Source organism: Sander vitreus, chromosome 9 (genome assembly GCF_031162955.1).
Source record: "Sander vitreus isolate 19-12246 chromosome 9, sanVit1, whole genome shotgun sequence".
Taxonomy (NCBI): Eukaryota; Metazoa; Chordata; class Actinopteri; order Perciformes; family Percidae; genus Sander; species Sander vitreus.
The window spans coordinates 31,446,499-31,465,273 of NC_135863.1; the positions used below are offsets into that span (position 1 = coordinate 31,446,499).

The 18,775-nt window shown below is 42.4% G+C and overlaps 1 protein-coding gene across 1 annotated transcript; it reads right to left on the reverse strand.

The window, feature by feature from the left end:
* Positions 1 to 430: 430 nt before the first annotated feature.
* Positions 431 to 1,814, reverse strand: gsx2 (GS homeobox 2). Its single transcript, XM_078258210.1, has 2 exons — positions 1,414 to 1,814; positions 431 to 1,201 (listed from the first exon to the last, which is right to left on the reverse strand). The coding sequence occupies exons 1-2, from the start codon at positions 1,781 to 1,783 to the stop codon at positions 861 to 863; spliced, it is 711 nt and encodes a 236-aa protein (XP_078114336.1). The 5' UTR covers positions 1,784 to 1,814; the 3' UTR covers positions 431 to 860.
* Between the last annotated feature and the right edge of the window lie 16,961 nt (positions 1,815 to 18,775).

Genomic DNA, 18,775 nt, shown 5'->3' on the forward strand with positions numbered 1-18,775 from the left:
CTAATGTATGGGATACATCTCTGCACTTCATTATACAGGGGATACTAATTTTCATCACAAGTATAGGACCAGTGCTTCCCGGTTATCAATGTGTCGATAAATTGATAATAATCATAATATAATAATAATAATAATGCATCATAGTTTATGCAGAGTATTTATATTCATTTTAAAATGCAATAATGAAGGACATTTATTTCTGTCGCCCATTATAATTGGAGATGTCTCAAGTTGCATTCATGCATAAACACATTTCTTTTCTTCAAACTCTTAAAAATAATTAATATATATATATATATATATATATATATATATATATATTTTTTCATTATTAGGTCCTTCATTTTTATACCTGAACACAGCATTGATTACAATCAACACACTGACAACTTCTTAGGTCAACTCGTCATGTTTATTACAATAAATACACATATACATAGTTTACAAATTGTTGCGTACAGGTTCCACACGGGGCAGGCCTAAAGGGCTTTCATTACCACACAACCTCGCCGACAGTAATGGGATGTCAGGCAGTAGTTGAAAACATGTACTGGGGATAGTAAACTAGACCTGGGTATGTAGGTGGGGACTCTGAAGGGATCAAAATTACATCATCATTACGACACACATAGCCTAGGTCATGATTCCCATTATTTCACCACAGGGGTAAAACATGTATTCACATTGTTCCTTTAATTTAAAAGCAGGATAAACATGAAGTGAAGAAAACAACACTTTTAACACTTTCTCAGACTTCATGCAAGAGGTTTTTGGCCAAGAGGTTGCGAAATGCTGTAACCCATAGCTACAGCAGGGCAGATAGAAGTGTCAGCAGTGGGATCTGGAGAGTCGCGTTTCTCTCAGATGGGTGACACCTCTTTCTCTTCCGAAGCAGAGGCCGGAGACAGAGACTCCTCGTCCTCTGACCTCGAATAGTCTGTGTGGCCGGTTGCGCACTTGCAACCGCTGTGCGCGCTCCTTTGCGTGGCTTTCCCCTCCTTCTTGTGCTTCACCCTGCGGTTCTGAAACCAGATTTTCACCTGCTTCTCTGACAGGCTCAAATACGTGGCGATTTCGATTCTCCTGAGTCTTGAAAGATACATGTTCGTGGAAAACTCCCTTTCAAGTTCCAGGAGTTGCGTGCTTGTGAAAGCCGTGCGCATCCTCTTGCCATTCTGTATGTGGCTGTTCTCGGAGGCGCCTGTTGGAGAAAAACAAATGTATGTCAGACGTTTAGCTTTTTTTTAGTAACTCAATCGCAGATGCAAATGGCGCAAAAACATCGCGCGTAAATCATTGTGCGTAAAAGCCAAGCATCCATCTAACTGAAAGGGCATCACGAAGTGTAGGAAGACTGCCAAACAGGTGGCGAACAGTGCTGTGAGTGGAGAGTGGAGCAAACAGGTGGCTTACCAATAGAAAGACAGTGGTATCTCCTGGGATCTGTGACGCTGAAGGTGGGCGTGCAGACAGGTGTATGTCCCGGGTGCGCGAGTGCAGAAGACTGATGATGCGCTATTCTCTGACAGTACTGTGCCTCCGCTCCTGGAAACTGACTCTTCAGCATGGGAATGCGGGAAGAGTGGATGTGGGACGAGACGCACAGCGGGCAAACACAGAAAGTCCCAGTTTTCCTGGATGGACACACCGGAGCGGTGACCGTCATGACGCTCGGAGAATGCATGCTGATGGGAATAAGGAAGTCTTGTCCTGGATGCTCAACCGGTCCAGGTCGAACCGTATCCTTGATTATTAAAGAATCGACGTAAAAAGACCTCGACATGGCTGCGCTGCTGATAACTGATCTCTCTGTGCACAGGATGAAAGCTGTTTCTCATCTGAACCCCTTGGGATCTCCAAAGGTGCTTATGTTTGATGGTTTAACAAAAGGGACCCCGAAGAGGGTTGGCCCTGCAGCGTCACCCACGTGCGCACCCGGTTCCAAAGGTTTATACTGTCAGCGACCCAAACCACGTGACGTCTCCCCGGGCGTCCAATCACAACTTGCAGATTTCCTTTTTTTTTTTAATCCCCGAATTTAGAAAAGTCTTGGGCACTAGAATACCATAACCAGCCACATTAAAAATATATACATATTTTTTTTTTTTTTTTATATTTTCTTATGAACTATAAGTTCTTCACTGCAGGGCTTTCTTCAGCAGACCTAAATGATCCAATAAGCATAATTTTGAAACAATGTTACAAAAGTATCAAGCTTGCGAAATATGTTTTCACACACTTGCTGCTAATTTTTTTTATAGGATTTTTAGGAACTGGTCAGATAGAAATCTGGAATTGTAAAATGTAATTTGGATTTGCATAAAATAAGTCAGATGAAACAGCTGAAAGATGAACCTGTAGGAGCAGGTGCAGTGGGTGGGCAGTTATTCCAATTGTCTCTTCAAAGTTCTCTTTTTTTAAAATTCATTACATGACTGTGATGAAGTCTGGCATAGCAAAGCTATATAATGGACTCTATCCAGACCTACTTTTATTCCATAGTCGATTTATTTCCCTGCAGTCTAATCATACTTTGAATCCGGTTGGTCCAAGTTTCACTTCCAGCAATTAAAGAATGATGAAGTAATGGCGAGTCTGGGCTGCAGCGGTTATTCGATGGCGATTAGGATTCAATTAGAAAGTGTTTATAATGGTCGGTCTGTGCGGGTGTAAACAGGCAGCTATTTCAGAAATGCGTTAATCCCTCATCTTGTGACAATAATTAGCGAGTTTGATCCCCGGGCGGGTCACCGGTAGGTTTAGCTTCTGCTTTCATCTGCCAAGTAACGCCTCGGCCCTTCAGACAGAGGCGGCCGTCAGCAGGTCCATGGTGCAGCTCCAACACAACGTGTGTTAGTTTCTCCTCTGACCTCACAGAATAACATGGAACTGGCCTGTTGGGAGTGGCTCCCACGTTTTTAATAAGTGGCTTTTTTTTTTTATTGTTTACATTGCCGCCCTTTTTTTTTTCTTAAATAAAAACTCCTCATTATGGAGCAAATGCATGATTAGAGCAAACTGGAGCACTTATTGAAGCATGAGTTAAAATGCAGTCTTTGAAAGAATTAGAAAGTCTTTAAAATCCAACCGCAGTTAGGATCCAAACAAACGTGTCTGTCTGTCACACAGACAGTAATTGCTCTAATAAAGTGAATCCAGCGCTTGACAAGGAAGACACAGAGTTGTTATGGTACAGATAGCAGTCTGAAACGAGAGAGAGAGAGAGAGAGAGAGAGAGAGAGAGAGCAAACCAGGCGGAATGATGCGTGGCGCGCGCCCTCAACACACCATGCGAGCTCTAATATTATTTTTCCATAATTCTGCACGATAAAATTTCATTGTCTATTAAGTAATCCCACAAATGAGATCCTTTATGAGGCTATAATGAGGCCTAATTGCCAGGACTAGTGGAGCCACGTGGAAGGATTTAGGAAGCATTAAGCCGTCGGGTACTGAGCACAGGCTGTTACCTAGCCATTACTTTCATAATTCAAGGAGAAAATTAGTCCATTTAAGGGAAAAATCCTTTGATTCCCTTTTATTCTGCTCGGGGTGACAGGGCTGCAGTTTTTTTTTGTCTGCTTGGTTACAAGAAGCCTGTGCAACCAATGGGGCTGTGCTATATCACTAGCTCTTTAAACGTTAGATTATATATACCAACAAAAATGAGAAATGTGTACAGCTCTCAGGGCCCCACCTCTCTCTCTCTCTCTCTCTTGCCTCTTCTTTCTCTCCAATGTTGTGCGCCTTTTACTTTAAAGTGCAGCAGTTGCCCTCCACTATTCACCCCCCCCTTTTCAAATCATGCTCATGGGCAATTAATCACTGGCCCATTCAATAACATGGAAATTCAATTTAAATAGGGGATTTAAAACAAGTTGGTTCTCTTCAGAGGTTGGGTTAGTCTTAAGTTAATTCCCCCTGAGTGACAAACAACATTTCAGGTATGAGAGTGTGTGCAAGTGCATCAAAGAGAGGGGAAAAAGGTGTGTGTGTGTGTGTGTGTGTGTGTGTGTGTGTGTGTGTGTGTGTAACAGGACTCCTCCCAGTACTAAAAACACACAAACTTTGTAAAAGTGAGCTGCTAAAGTTACCTCCTTTCATTCACATCGCATCCCATGCCATATTATAGCGTGAAGAAGTCCATTAATGTTTTGTTGAACAAGCGTCATTAACTTGTTTCAACGCCTTTTTACAAACCTTGCATTGTTGTGTCTGCGGCCCATCTTGGCCAATACAGTGGATGATTTGCCCCTTTATTAGTTACCAGGCAACAGATCCTGAATACCAAAACTCAAAGGAAACACTCTGGTCCTCCATATAGATCTCAACGGCGATGGGGGAAAATGAACAATGATCCTGTGGACAACATAATGCCACGCAATGACTTTTCATCAACAATTATCTGGTTGATGTGAATAGCAGCTGCAGTGGCTGCTCTCCATCTCATGGTTTGCAGAGAAAAGAGGGAGAAAGAGGCTTGCCAGTGAATAGCATCCTGCAGGAGTTTAGGGGGTTCATGGTCTCCATGAATGTGGAATCTAATTTATATCTCTGTGAATAATTAGGTTTCTATGCAAAAATGAGTCCGAAATAATTACATTTTAAAACGCCGTGACAAGTTAGCCGGAGAAACAAAGCAAAGCAGTCCCTTTTAACGTCTCACAGCAGGAGTTTGTCAAGATCAATAAGCTAACGTTTAAATGTTTAGTGCAAAAATGGATCAGGAGGCAACTAGGGCAGGGACTTTTTTCATTGCAATTCGATAGTATTGAGTATTGCGATTTTCTTTTCCTTCTTTAACAAAAACAAAAGTGGAAGAAAACACTTCTAGAGACAATATATCCTGAGACATTCCTAAAAATGAATTGTTTTCTAAAAAGAATGCACGTCAGTCTGACATTAATTTGTAGAGAAGTACATAACATGGATTTTCTGCATTTTCTGCTTTCGCTCTGTTTCGCTGGAAACGGATATGATGTAGTCGGCGGTACCGTATAAATATTTAGGTGAATCATTGGTAAAAATAAATAAATATCAAACCTGGGGAAAAGAACCGATTTTAAAAAAACGTCGGAAAAATATCACCATCCATACATGAATCGATATTTCTTTTTCCCCACCCTTGGAAATTACATCTGTTTCAATAGGGGAGTGTTGTGTTGCAGCTCACGTCGTTTTTACACAAACGGTTTCTGTGATTGGAAAAAAGACAACAACACTGTTAGGGAGCACGGCCCTCACTCCTATAGAAAAAATAAAGTGACAGCTTCAGTGTAAGAAGAGGCTGCTGGACAAAGCCAGCGAGGGCCCTGTCGATGGCCTATAGAGATGTCCTGCACCAGGCTCCCTCTAATTAGAGAGACGCTTCTCAGTCTCGCTGAGCTGCTCAGACCAGACACTCCAGACTGAAGTGTGCCCCTGCGCCAACGAGTGTGTCTGCGCTGCGGCATGTGTATGCGTCTGCGCACACAATTAACGAGCCTCGGAAATGAGATAAACGCCGACTGATAGTGACGCCGATCACGGTTAAGTTCCCAGAGAAACATCTTTATTAAAGCTCATTGTTCGAGCCCTGATTTGTCCCTCTGCCTCCTCTGTTGTTTCCAAAAGACTAAGCAAATGCCATTACAGAGGCAGCACACACAGCCGCCCTTATTTCAATCTCTTCTTGCTTGAGTTGTCAAACAGTCCTGAAATTCTATCCTTTTTGTAATAGGGAGCTATTCCATTGTTGGTCACTTTGTAGTGCATGTTCTCCCTGCAGGAGTGATCAGCTGTAAGGACTCATTATTGTGCTCCTCGCTGGTTTTCCAGGAAGATCAAGATGCTGTTGTATTTGTTGACTTCATCTGAACACATGCTCATCTCTGCACAGCACAACTCCACCATGGATACAAATTCTTACTCAGATTCGCAAATTAAAAGCAACTGTGGTTATAGATGGAGACCAATCGCGTCCTCCCTGAACAGCCTCAGCCAAACCTGAGAGGTTCCCACCCCTCCTCTGCTCATGAACAGAGAGATCCTGACTTCCCCTGAAGCCCAAATCAGGAAATGTTTCAAAGAAGTGAATGACAGGAGTTCCTCCACCCGGTTACCCCGACCAGTCTCTCCCTCAATCTAAAGGAGGTGATATTGTAGCCCTTTTTCTCCCTTTCTGAAAGGGGAAATCCCTGGGATTGAGCTTGTGTGCTGGAGCGGAAGCAGGCTGGAATGTGTGTCCGGGCCGCTTCTTTTGTCGCCTGGCGGTGCCATGAATAGGCACAGGCCGCAATCTCTCTGTCCTCTTGTTTATCAGATTGTGAAGAAGCAAACAATCCCAAATGTTTCTTCTGCATGTTATCGGCACCTTATACCTGTCAATCACTTCTTTATTTCCTTTTTTTTAATTTTTTTTTACCCCCACTGAATTACATCTTTAATCCAATCAGCACGCAGCAAATGAATCCAGGAACCTGCAGCTTTTGTTTTAAATAGCATCCTCTTTGCTGTTCCCCATTCATGCTAAATGTAGCCAAAGAGGACAGATCAAGGGACTTTATTTTTAGATAAGTAATATTTCTGATTTATTTTCCTATGTGTAATCGCTCCAGATTTAATATTGATCTAGAAAAGTGTCATGTTGAGTAGATTTTGTCGTCACGTTGATTCTCATTGTTGCCTGTTAGCGTCAGCTTGCCGCTCTACACTCGTCATATAGATGAGGTCAAATAGAGGCTTTTCAAACAAATGGGAAAGCTTTCACATTTCTCAATTGAGATGATGGCCGTATTTCCCCATCTATTATTACGAATATAGTGTGATTTATTTGAAGATGTGCAGAAGTTTAAAGGAAGGTCGAGAGTGAGCTGTCAGGACTCTGAGACATTTTCCGGCTCATTTGGGATGAAAGCCTCGATCAGATTTTTTCCTCTGTTCTGTTGTCTTCTTCATCGTTACAGCTGTCGGCATTTTAGTGTGTATTTATATCCATTCCACTGTTCGTATTTTAGAGCGATGAATGTGTTCCTTCCCGCCAGTGCATGTGATTCTTTTTATAAGCGGATTATCAGATTTATACGTGTTAATTGGCAGTAGGCAGCCACAGACACTCATTTACTGTCTTGAGTTATTCTCAGATACAGCTTTTCAAAACCTGAAAGAGGAAAATTTCACTTCAACACTTGTCGGCTACTGTATCAGTTTAGCTTCATATGTTGAAGATCCTGTTTAAGGAGTAAAGAGTATATGGGATTTCAAACTAAATGTAACTGAATATTCTGATAAAAGCGTTGACTTAGATCATGACTAAATTACTAATGAGAAATGATCTGTGAAACTGCCAAAGTGTTTTTTTCCCCTAATTTTTCTTTAGAAATTGTGAGAGCAGTCCACTGTGAATTGGCAGATTTAGTTTTTGCATCCACCCAACAGTAGGCGTCTTTCGAGAGCATCACAAGGTTTGATAGCAAAAAAACTCATACAGTGTTTTGAAGCCCAGCAGAGCTTATTACACACAACAGGCAGCTAATTGTGCAGCGGGCCGTTGGGGGGCATCACATGAACTGGCTGGAGTTTGGTGGACCGCTGCATCCAACCTCCAGCTCAGTGAGTCAGCACAGGGACACAGAGCACAGCCTGCAGGGCTGTTTGTTTTCTCTGTGCCATATTATTTTAGAAGTCATGTGATTCAGTTCAAAAGTGCAAAACTCTAATCAGAACATGCTGTAATGCCATTTTGAGCTATTTGGCATTGTCTTGACCGTTTCTAATACAACACTGAACACTGAATAAAGCTGTTTGAAGTGGTTACTGTCACATTAGGACGTCTGCAGTCTTGAATAAATAGAAAACCCTCCAAATTCTGTGTTGGACTCGGAGGCAGCTTCCCCTCATTTCAATTTCAGAAATGTTTATTACACAGACGTCTGCTTCTTCTTTGTGGAAGATTACGGAAGAAGATTAGGGCCACATGTGAAAAATGTTGTTACAATGTTTGAGTTTTCGGTTTAAAGTCCGAATAAAATAAAAGTAAGAATTCTGAGAATAAAGTCAGAACTCAAATAAAAAAATGTTCACATGTGGCCCTAATCTTCTTCCGTAGAATATAAATCCTTTAGAAACAAAACATACTGTACACCTATACATTAATACAATTGAAAAAATGAAACAGGTGTTTAAAAAATCTAATCCAAAAAGTGACCTTAATATTAAATTGATATAGTGAATGGATTCAATCATTTCCACATTTCCGACATGTTTCTGTACACATTTTAGGACAAATCTCTAAATTAAAGAAAGATTTTGGCTCAGTAATGCGTGCCTTAAACCAACAACTTGTAAGTATATTTACTTCAGTACTGTACTTAAGTACAATTTTAAGGTACTTGTACTAGACTTAAAATGTCAATTTTAATGTTAATTTATACTTTTAATTTATACTTTTAGTTAGCTCGTTACTTTTCAAATTAAGTTTCTTTCAAAATATACAATCACTTTATGAAATATGATGTAATGCCATAAATAACAACCTGACAAAAAACCTTGAAAACATTAAAAAACACATCAGTAATGATATTTCAATAATATATAGGCTATGATAAATATAACCAGACATATATACATAGATGTCTATGTATATATGTCTATGAATATAACACTATGTGCGGGGCCACTGTGTGTAAATGGTGCTGATGATACTTGAAATGTGTTTTACTGATAATACTTGATTAGAAAACTTCAGTTTCACCACAAAACACAAAAAAAGTTATATTTTGTAAAGATGAATGTTCAGCATACAGTAACCCTTTCTCTACTGCACAGTGATGTACGGTGGACACAAGCTCAGATTTTTACTGTAACCCATAAACACCACGCAGCCTTTCTACCTTTTAGGTAGTGAATTAATAAGCAGCTTTGTTGCAGTGAGTCCACAATAATAAATGCATAAATGTAAATTGTACATAAAGGTGCTGGGATGGAGGGGATGTGGGTGCTAGAAGAAATAAGGTTATGATTTAGAGTTTACTTTGAATGTCTGCTCCAGAGCAGGCCCTAACTAATTTTATTCCGCTTTTTTAAACGTCTGTGTCACTTTTTTAGAATGTTTTGGTGGTTTTTTTTTCCCCGTTTCCCCCCCCCCCCCATGCTTTTTGAAATTGTTGATGCTTATTTTTTATGTTTTTAGCATTTTTGTTCAACGTTTTTGTTGTTTTTCTGACGTTGTAGTCGTTTTTTTTTGTTTTTTTTACTGCCTAAGCTGCGGGCCGGCCCTGGTCAGTACTCACACCTAGCTCTTAGTAAAATGATTCTCCAACAGAAAATCTGCACCATTCCTTGTCATAATCAGCCATTCATTGCACTATCCCCGGTCTTTTTTTCTTTGAAAAGCTAATTCATAGAAATTTAACAAGTGTTTTGCTCCACACTGTTTGCATTTCCAAGTGCAGTGGGCTTCCCTTTCACCGTATCTAGACAGTGGAGGTCAGGAGCTCCTGTCTGCACCGTCCCAGCTCTGTGCCAGCCAGATAAATGGATGGAGTGTTTGTAAGCTGTCTGAGCTTTGTGTTTGCACTGAGTCACAACTTTGTATGGGGTTGAGGGGGATGTCGGGGCAGCTCCTAAGATTTGTATGCAGACCGCATCGCTCCAACTCCCCCCTGGTCCACTCTATGTCCTCTCACCTGCCTGGTGCAGTAAATCATAGAGCCATCAAGTGAAGCGTGTTCATGGGAGCTGCACGTGCAAGAGCTTTGCTGCACCTGTCGTGTGTGTGTGTGTGTGTGTGTGTTTGTTTTGTGAGTAAGTAAAGAAAGGTCTTTGCAAATGTTTTAACTGTTTCTGTGATTCTTCATGCAGGCCTTGGGCTCAGCGATAAGACTTTTGGAGATCTGCCTAATGGTTTGGTGTGTGTGTGTGTGTGTGTGTGTGTGTGTGTGTGTGTGTGTGTGTGTGTGTGTCTCTGTGTGCGCACAGCTCTCTGTGGATGTAGGGATGGAAATGGAGGTATAGCTGGGTGTCAAACAGGAGGTCTGCAGATGCCTGTCCGGCTGAGAGCTGCGACGTCCCTCCCTTTGACAGAGTATCCATTCAGAGTCAATGAGCTGGGTCAAAGCCTGCACGTCAGGCTGCAGCTCGGCCTAGCACTGGGGCGGTCCAAGAGGTCAGTCTTATTCACATGGCGCTGTCATGCAAATGAACCCATCCACGCTTAAACAACTCTTGGAATTTTTATGTCTGCTCCTCAGGCCTTTTTTTTCCTCTATTCCCCCTTTTTTCCTGCTTTCCTCACTCGCTCTCTCCCTCTTCTCCTCTCCAAATCTCTCTCCCCTGTATTCACAAAGTCATTGACGAGACATTCAAAGGTTTTCAAATTGGCCAGCTTCATTGTGCCTGCACTAAAGTGGGGGGGGATGGAGAGAGTGAGAGTGTAAATAGGAGTGGGCTTAAATATACTCCGGTCTGAAAGTAGTTAGATCATGTTCTTTTCATGGTCCGATTAGAATCAAATCGATCCCCCCGCCCCTCGTGACACTCCAAGGTTTGAAGAGGAGCGGCCAAACAAAGATTTCTTGGCGGAGACAGGGGGAATGAATGACCAAACCTGAATGCTAAACACACTCTTAAAAAGTCTCATTCTGAAGCATGACAATGCCCAAGAGAGTAAATTTGTTTTAAGTGTGAGTGAGAGATGTTTGTGTGGATGGAAGAAAAAAAACCCGATATCTCTACAGTGAGGATACTGTAGGAGCATCTTTGGACCAGACCTGATCTACATATAAATCAGAAAAAAACACAGACCTCAGTGAAGGATCTTCTCGAAAAAAACGAAAAAGAAAGCCTTGTGATGATAAAGTAGAGGATGTTAGAGAAAGGTACTTCATCACAAAGACGTATGTGTTTGTTTAATCCATAATAAGTTTTCTTCAGGAGCAAGGTTACATATACAAAGAATAAAGAAGTGGGCTGGGTGTGAGGAGGCGGAAGGCTGGAGGTTGGGCCCGTGGCGTCCGATGACAGAGGACGACCGCTGGACACCGTGACTCTCCTCCAGGGTGGCGACTGTTTAAAGAGAGGCCAGGGAGGGACGGGTGGAAGGATTTGAACTTGGTGACACCCCTACTGCACCTGCAGCTTTGATTATCATCAGCTTATTCTTTTCACTAAAGTGCAATAACTCTTTAACATTTTATTGGCTTCTTCTGTTGTTATAGCAAACACCTAATACACTATTTAGACTAAGTTTGGAGATTCGGGTTTTCACTGAACAGCACTGAGGAAAAATACAAAAATGAAAATGTTACCAAAAAATTCATTAAACGATTAAAACCCATTAAAAACAGTGTGCGTTCTCCATAGCTTTAACTACATTACTACAATAACTAACACGCACAGACACCATGTTACACCTTTTAACCAATGGGAAGCCAGAACTCACTGCAGTCATTATTAAGGACTGTGCAATCAAACTATAGAGCTGAATATATATTTAGCAAATTAAATACTACAACATTACAAAAAAAAGTACATTTCTTTTTATGATATGTATACTGGCATGGCTTTTTAAAGTAAAGTTTTACTAAAACGTTGTCATGAAATGTATCTTTAATTTGTGTTATGCTGCTCCTGCATTATTTTTTATATGCATAGCTCCACCTCATCCGTTCATTCAACCAAGCAGCATCCTGTCAAACTCATGCCTGCAGCCAACACTCTCACTGTTCTAGTGGATGTCCTAAAGTTTCCAAAGATGCCAAATCAAGTGCTGAATTTGGGAAAAATGTGTATAGAAGGCTGCACGAGACATCTCGAATATTTTCACCCTGAAGGAATGGCTATACGTAACCAGCTATGTAAACAGTCTGTGGTTTGAATCTTTCACTCAGTGTAAACATAGAGCAGTTATACAGAATATACAGTAAATTAATCTGGCAGACATAGTTTATTGAGCTGATTTTTTCCCCATCTTATAGCTACTTCAGGGGGAATCCTCTCTACCTCTCCCGATGTGAGTCGAGTGCAGATGTGAGTTGCCCATGCTCAGATTTAAACGGTTTACGGCATAACGCCAAGAGATCCAGATCCGGCAAACGTTTTAGCTATCTATGACTGTTTGATTGCTAACGTTAGCTCAAAACGCCATTCAGGTGACAGCCTTTGTTGTGTTTGATTGCTAACTTGTAGCCAGCAGTGAACCAACTTCGTTTTGTAGGTCCATTTGTATTGTATTGACATTACAGAAGTCTCTCGTTAGCAGGTTCTCGTAGGCTACTTCAGCCTCTAATCTAGAACTGACATCATGTTGCACATGAATATGTGATGCCTTGGCTAACAGCAATTGCCTCAAAGTGACGCATGCGCAACTCACATCTGCACACCCTTCTCTGTGCACAGTCTGTCTGTCAGTGGTGTTACAGGAACAGTCTGCTCCCATAGCACGTAGCATGAAGTTGTTTGTGAAGCCAAACACTCTAGAGGTGGAGGGACGGAGGGGTGGGACCACCATGCAGCTGCCCCCTTCTCCTACTCTCACTCCCACCTCATCCCTTCATTCCCTCTCCTATTCATCCTGCAGCTGCAGTCTTGTGCCTCTCTCTCTATCTCTCTCTCTCTCACTCTCTCTCCTCTCCCTCTATCTCTCTCTCTCTATTTGTCCCCGAGACACAAAGATGGATGGAGAAGCTCCTGGAATGGGGCGCACAATAGGTTTTGCCACAAGGTGAGCAGCCTCAGCTGCATACGGCCTAGTGCTGCCTTTTTTTTAGCTCCTGCGGCTCCTTACCCAACTTGAGTATGTGTGTGTGTGTGTGTGTTAAGGGGGGTCTGAGCGGCACAGTATGGCAACAGATGCTTTTGTTCGGCCAAAAGTCTGAAAGGGGCCTTGGGTTGGGGGGCTTAGCAGTGTCAGAGCACAGAGTCATTTTTCTCTCCTTTTTCTCTCACTCTGCCTCTCTTTCTCTGTGTCTCCCCTCTCCCCAGCTGTGCCTGCCATAGCGGCTGAGCAAGAGGAAATGTGAGGGCAACGGCGTGATGGAATACGTAAGTGGGGCGCGCGGTTTTGGCCTGTTTTGTGGGCGACTTCATTAAAGGGTCGTTTATCTGGCCTGTGATCCCATTGTCCGGGGCCTTCTTTATCAGCCCCGGTGTGTCAGGGGGGCGTAATTGGCCGATTGGCCACGGTCTGCGCATGCTGAGGTGATTTATAAAGCTGTGAATGGAGCTGACTCCTCTCCGGGCAGCGCTCCCTCTCCCACATAGGAGACACTGCACCGCAGAATAACACTGACTAAATGCAGAAGAAATGTGAAAAGGATGAAACGTCCCCAAAGCTCTTTGTGCCAGTGTGAAATCAGAGGCTTGAATAAAAGGGCTCTAGAATCACTCATTCCCTTGTCATCTATTTTCTCCACCTTTATACTCTATCTGACTCTGTCGTTTCACCTCTTTAGACTCTTCACTCGCTTTTCATCTTTTTTTTTGGAATTTTCACTTCCTCTATATTTCATCCTATGAAGCATGGTCAGAGTGTAACCTTTTTTATACCTTCCAGCCAATCACATAGCTACACGTTGTTTCCAGTCGTGATGAAATGTAGAAAAAGGAACCGTTTTTATATTTACCTATACTGCTCAAACATTTTTATTCGTATACTGAATAAAAAGACTATATTGGTAAAGCCAAGCATGTTTTTTTAATTTTTTTATATATATCACAAGACGTACAGTGTGCAGCGTTGTGGAGTAGTCAGCTGTGTTAGAATGAAAGCCGGAGTGCAGATTTTGTGATTGCAGGTGGGAGTGAGAGCTGGCTTTATGTGCTCCCATGGTGTGTTGAGGTTGGCTCTTAATGACCTCCTAATTAAAGCAGGCCCTCCTCTCAATGGGCTGATCATGTAGTAGGGATCAGAGGTCATTTACAGGGCTGCTGGTGGCCAGAGTTCCTGCTCCATGCTAATTGCCCTCCAATATACACAAGTTAACACAACATAGTCATTCTGGCAGGTAAACGTTAACGGTGTAGCATGTGCTTCCTCGTAGCATCGGCAGAATAATAACTTGTGTACCAAACTGAATGTTCTGTGGCAACAGGTTCAGGACGAATACCATCACACCTCAAGAGACAAATGCTCTTTTTGAAATGTTATTTTTCACATCCACAAGGCAGTGATGGAGTACTCGAGTCCGACTCGAGTTGCTATTCTCTGGACTTGTGACTCGACATGGACTTGCGCTCTAATGACTTGGACTCAAGGATTTATGAAATCGCACTTGAGCATTAATAAAAATAGGACTCGGTAGTTGGATGAAGTTTCTGACTACTGTTATGTGTAATAGGCAGTGATGGAGTACTCAAGTCCTGGACTCTGACTCAAGTCAGACTCGAGTCACTATTATCTGGACTCGTGACTCAACTCAGATTTGTACTCTGGTAATGGTGACTCGACTCAGACTCTTCCATGGTGACTCGGACTAGGACTCTGACTCACTGGGGACTTGAGACTTGGCAGAATAGTGTTTTTTTTACTGTAACTTAAGGCTGGGCAATATATCAATATTATATCGGCATCGATATATGTGGCTAGATATCCTCTTAGTGTTGTCTTTTCCTGGTTTTGCAGGCTTCATTACAGTAAAGTGATGTCATTTTAGCTGTTCTATTATTTGCCTTTACCCACTTAGTCATTATATCCACATTACTGATGATTGTTAATCGTCTTTGTGTTAATATTTTGTGAAAGCACTAATAGTCAACCCTACAATATCGTTGCAATATTGACATTGATGTATTTGGTCAAGAATATCATAGTCTCACTTTGCCAGACCTTCCTCCACAACACCGCGGCGGAAGGTCTGGCTAGTCCACACAGCATTCTGGGATGGGAGAAAAACCCGCTCTGGTTTATTGGCATTTCTTTAAACCAATCACAATCGTCATGGGCGGCACTAAGCTCCGCACGGAGCAGCCACAAAATAGCCTCGGGAATGAACTTGTTTTGGTGGAACATGTGTACGTTCAAAAGTAGTTTTAGTCGTGCAACAGAAAACAACCAACAGATTGGACAGATAGTCTAGCTAGCTGTCTGGATTTACCCTGCAGAGATCTGAGGAGCAGTTAACCATAGTCCTCATGAATCCACCAGAGGTTAGAACGCCAACACAAAGGAAGCGGACATTGGCGAAAAGACATGCATCCGTCGGAATTTCCTGCAGCAACCGAGCAATTCCGGTAGCGGAACGTCAAGGATAAAGACTAATAATATTGTGATACTTGATTTTCTCCAAAACGCCCAGCTCTAACTTTTAATTTTTTCATTTGTTTTGTTATTTCAGTTCAGTCAGAATGCAATCACCTTCCAAGCTCTGTGCAAACGGTGACTGGCAGTCTCGCTCAGGGAGCTTTGCATTGTCCTGCCATAGACGTAGAGCGTGAGTTCATTAAGCCGGACTTTGTGTTTGTCTAACGGCTAGACGAGACAACTTAAATCCCTGAGTGTTTGTGGACATGCAGATAAGGTCTGCAAACACACACCAGGAAGATTCTCTTCTTTTAAATATTTGTTAAGATGTTTTTGCAGTCTTTTTCAGAAGGGAATTGCAGCCATGTTTAAAGATGAATGCAGAAACCACTCAGGATGGTTCTAGATGGCTATCTCTTACCTGATGATTTTAAACATGAACTAAATGTGAACAAAAAACAAATGAAATGCTAATTCTCATCTTTCACATTTTTTTTATTAGGAGAAATTGTAGTGCAACTTAAAACATGTTTGATGGTAACATGCCAACATTTCTTTTGGTTACTATACCTTCCACAGCTTTCTGTCCACAGGCGAAGGAAGGCCAGGCAAGGAGGAGGAGGGGCCGGGCTCGGGTTTAATGTAGCTGATTGTGCGCCCATAAAAAAAGGAACAGTTTCTTCTGTGTTAATTTTCAATTTTGTTGCTGTCTGTGTGCCCAGCCTTTGTGTCCAATTCTTCTTCCCTCCCTAAACGGCACCACCGCCCCTCTCTTTTTCTTTTCTTTTCACTCCTCCTCTCGTCAGGCCAACTAGATTATGTTGCTAAGGAGATTTTTCTCTTTCTTTCTTTTTTTTGTGCTTTTTTCACTGTTTCCCATTGATTTGGTGTTAATGCGTTTTGAATGCCCCTTGGTGTGTGCCGAGCGATGGGGGAGGAGGGGGAGCACAGGGTCTTGCGGAGTGGAGGAATTTCAATCTGAAGCTGTTAGGTGGGGGTCTGTGTGGGTTAAGGCCCAAAGAGAGGCACTCAAGTGAGAACTGAAGTGGTTTGCAGCGCTTAGGAACCTCGCAGGCAGCCACTCCCTCTTCTTTCCCCTCTCTTTTTCATGGTCGCTCCTTCATTGGCAGTCCACAGGTGCACTGTCAATCTTTGCTTTTCATACCCAAATACTAAGCCGTGAGTAAAATAAACATTTTTTTCCCCCAATTGGAAAACAGGAAAAAATTGTGTCCAGCAGCCATTAGGGATTTCATACAAAACAGTTCAGTAAATGTTTGATACAGCATCACAACCAAAGATTACATTGATTTTAATATATTTTAAGTGTAAAGGCTAGTATTAATAGGCTATATTCCAGCCCCAGCACTGCATTCCTTGGAATTATATCTATATTGGGTGATTATGCACCACATAGTCTCGCATTGCCGGACTTTCCTTCACAGCTCAGCGGAGGAGGGTCTGGCTAGTCCACACAGCATGCTGGGATGGGAGAAAAATGTGCTCTGGTTTATTGGCATTTCTTTAAACCAATCACAATAGTCTTGGGCGGTGCTAAGTGCCGGACGGAGTCACGGTGCTGCTGCAAAATAGCCTCGGGAAGGAACTTGTTTTGGTGGAACATGTGTACATTCAAAAGTTGTTTTAGTCGTGCAACAGAAAACTCAGATTGGACAGATAGTCTAGCAAGCTGTCTGGATTTACCCTGCAGAGATCTGAGGAGCAGCTCTCATTTCAGCGTGAATCGTCACAACCCTCCACCCCGTTCTCCTCCAGTTCATAATTCCCGCTCCCAGGTCTGACCACTCGATGTTGTTTTTTGCCTCCAACGTCGCCTTCCAGGCAGCTAACCCTAACCTTACCCCTAAACATAACCATTGCCGCGCTGCCTGGGAGGAGACGTTGGGGGCAAAAAACACCAAAGACCGGTCTGAGCTCTCCAGAGCTCGCTCCTCTTCTCATTCATCCAGAACTCAGCATCCTCTTCAATCATCACCAACACCACCAGTGTCTAGACTCCATCAAAGGGGTATCCTACATACTCACGGCTTCTCGACTAATTGTTCACTCAAATGAGGTACCTCCTGATTGAACTACTTTTATGTATAATAGGCAGTGATGGAGTACTCAAATCCTGGACTTGGACTTAAGTCTGACTCAAGTCGCTATTGTCGGGACTCGTGACTGGACTCAGACTTGAACTCAGGTAATGGTGACTCGACTCGGACTCTTCTTTGGTGACTCAGACTTGGACTCGGACTTCAACACTGAGGACTCAAGACTTCAATCAGACTCGACAGCCAGTGACTCGACTACAACACTGCCAAAAGGTACTTTATTGTCCTGTGAAATTGATTATGAGGGAAACAAATCACACAGGCGATGAAGAGGTTATTCTGTGAAATTATAAACTGATACATAATCTATAATGCTTTTACATTTTCATTAATAACATTCATCAGACCAAGTTAAGACAGACACACGTGTTCCACCTTGAATCCTGCCTTGTATGTTTTTACCACAGGACAAGGTGCATTCAGTCTATTATAAGTATAATTAGTTTACTCCACCCCATCTCTCCCTCTCTGTAACTTTCTCCCACTTTCGCCCACAGAAGCACAAACACATCTGTCCCTGCCCTGTAGCTGTGTCAGGAGTATCCCAGCATAATGACCTCTCAGACCATTTCATCTACATCGGCTCTTAACATAATTAGGCAATCAGAGATTTGCCTCCAGCAGAGATTGCTGTTCCTAGGAAAAGCTCTGACTTCAAGCAGCTGTGTGTTTTGTCTGGGTTGCCTTTAGTTAAGCTCAGTGTAACATTACAGAAGCAAACACTGAGTTACTAGAGGAAACACTTAACCCCAATCATACGCCCTCCTCATGGGCTTTCTCAGTTACCTAAAATCTAGCCTTCATCTTTAAAAAATGTAAACGGAAAACCACTATTTTACACCAGTCGGATTCCTTGTGAAAATGGTGTTGAGTAAGGATGGTATTTCATAGCGACTAAAAGCAATGTCATATTAATGGCTCGCACAACTACTTGTATGTGAAAGGTGACACTCAGTGATGAACCCACAGAGACTGCCAGACTGCACTTCACTCCAGCTGTACAGAGGTTTCTAGCACCTTTTTTAACTAATTGTTTTGTTTTTCTGGCCTGCAGCTTTACAGTTTTGGTTCACTCTCACCACCCTCACATGTTTTTTTTTTTTTTTTGGCCGGAGCAGGCAGCTGTTTTCAATAAAAAAAAGTTATGATAAATCGGGTGTAACTGGGCGTTACCTGCCCAGCACCAATTGGCAGACAGACAAAGTAAGCCACAAGCTAGTAAACATTGTGCAGCATTTCGCAGCTAAAAACACGAGACCTACAAAGAAGTGCAAAAGTTGAACGTACATTTGCCAGGTGAACACAAACAAGACACCTAATGAAAGTGTTGCTCTGTGTCTGTGGGATGTGTAAATAGAAGGTATTCCCATTGACATTACAAACCATCCAGGATATACATCCAGCTGCCACAATGTAGCAATGATAATGCACAAAGTTAGCT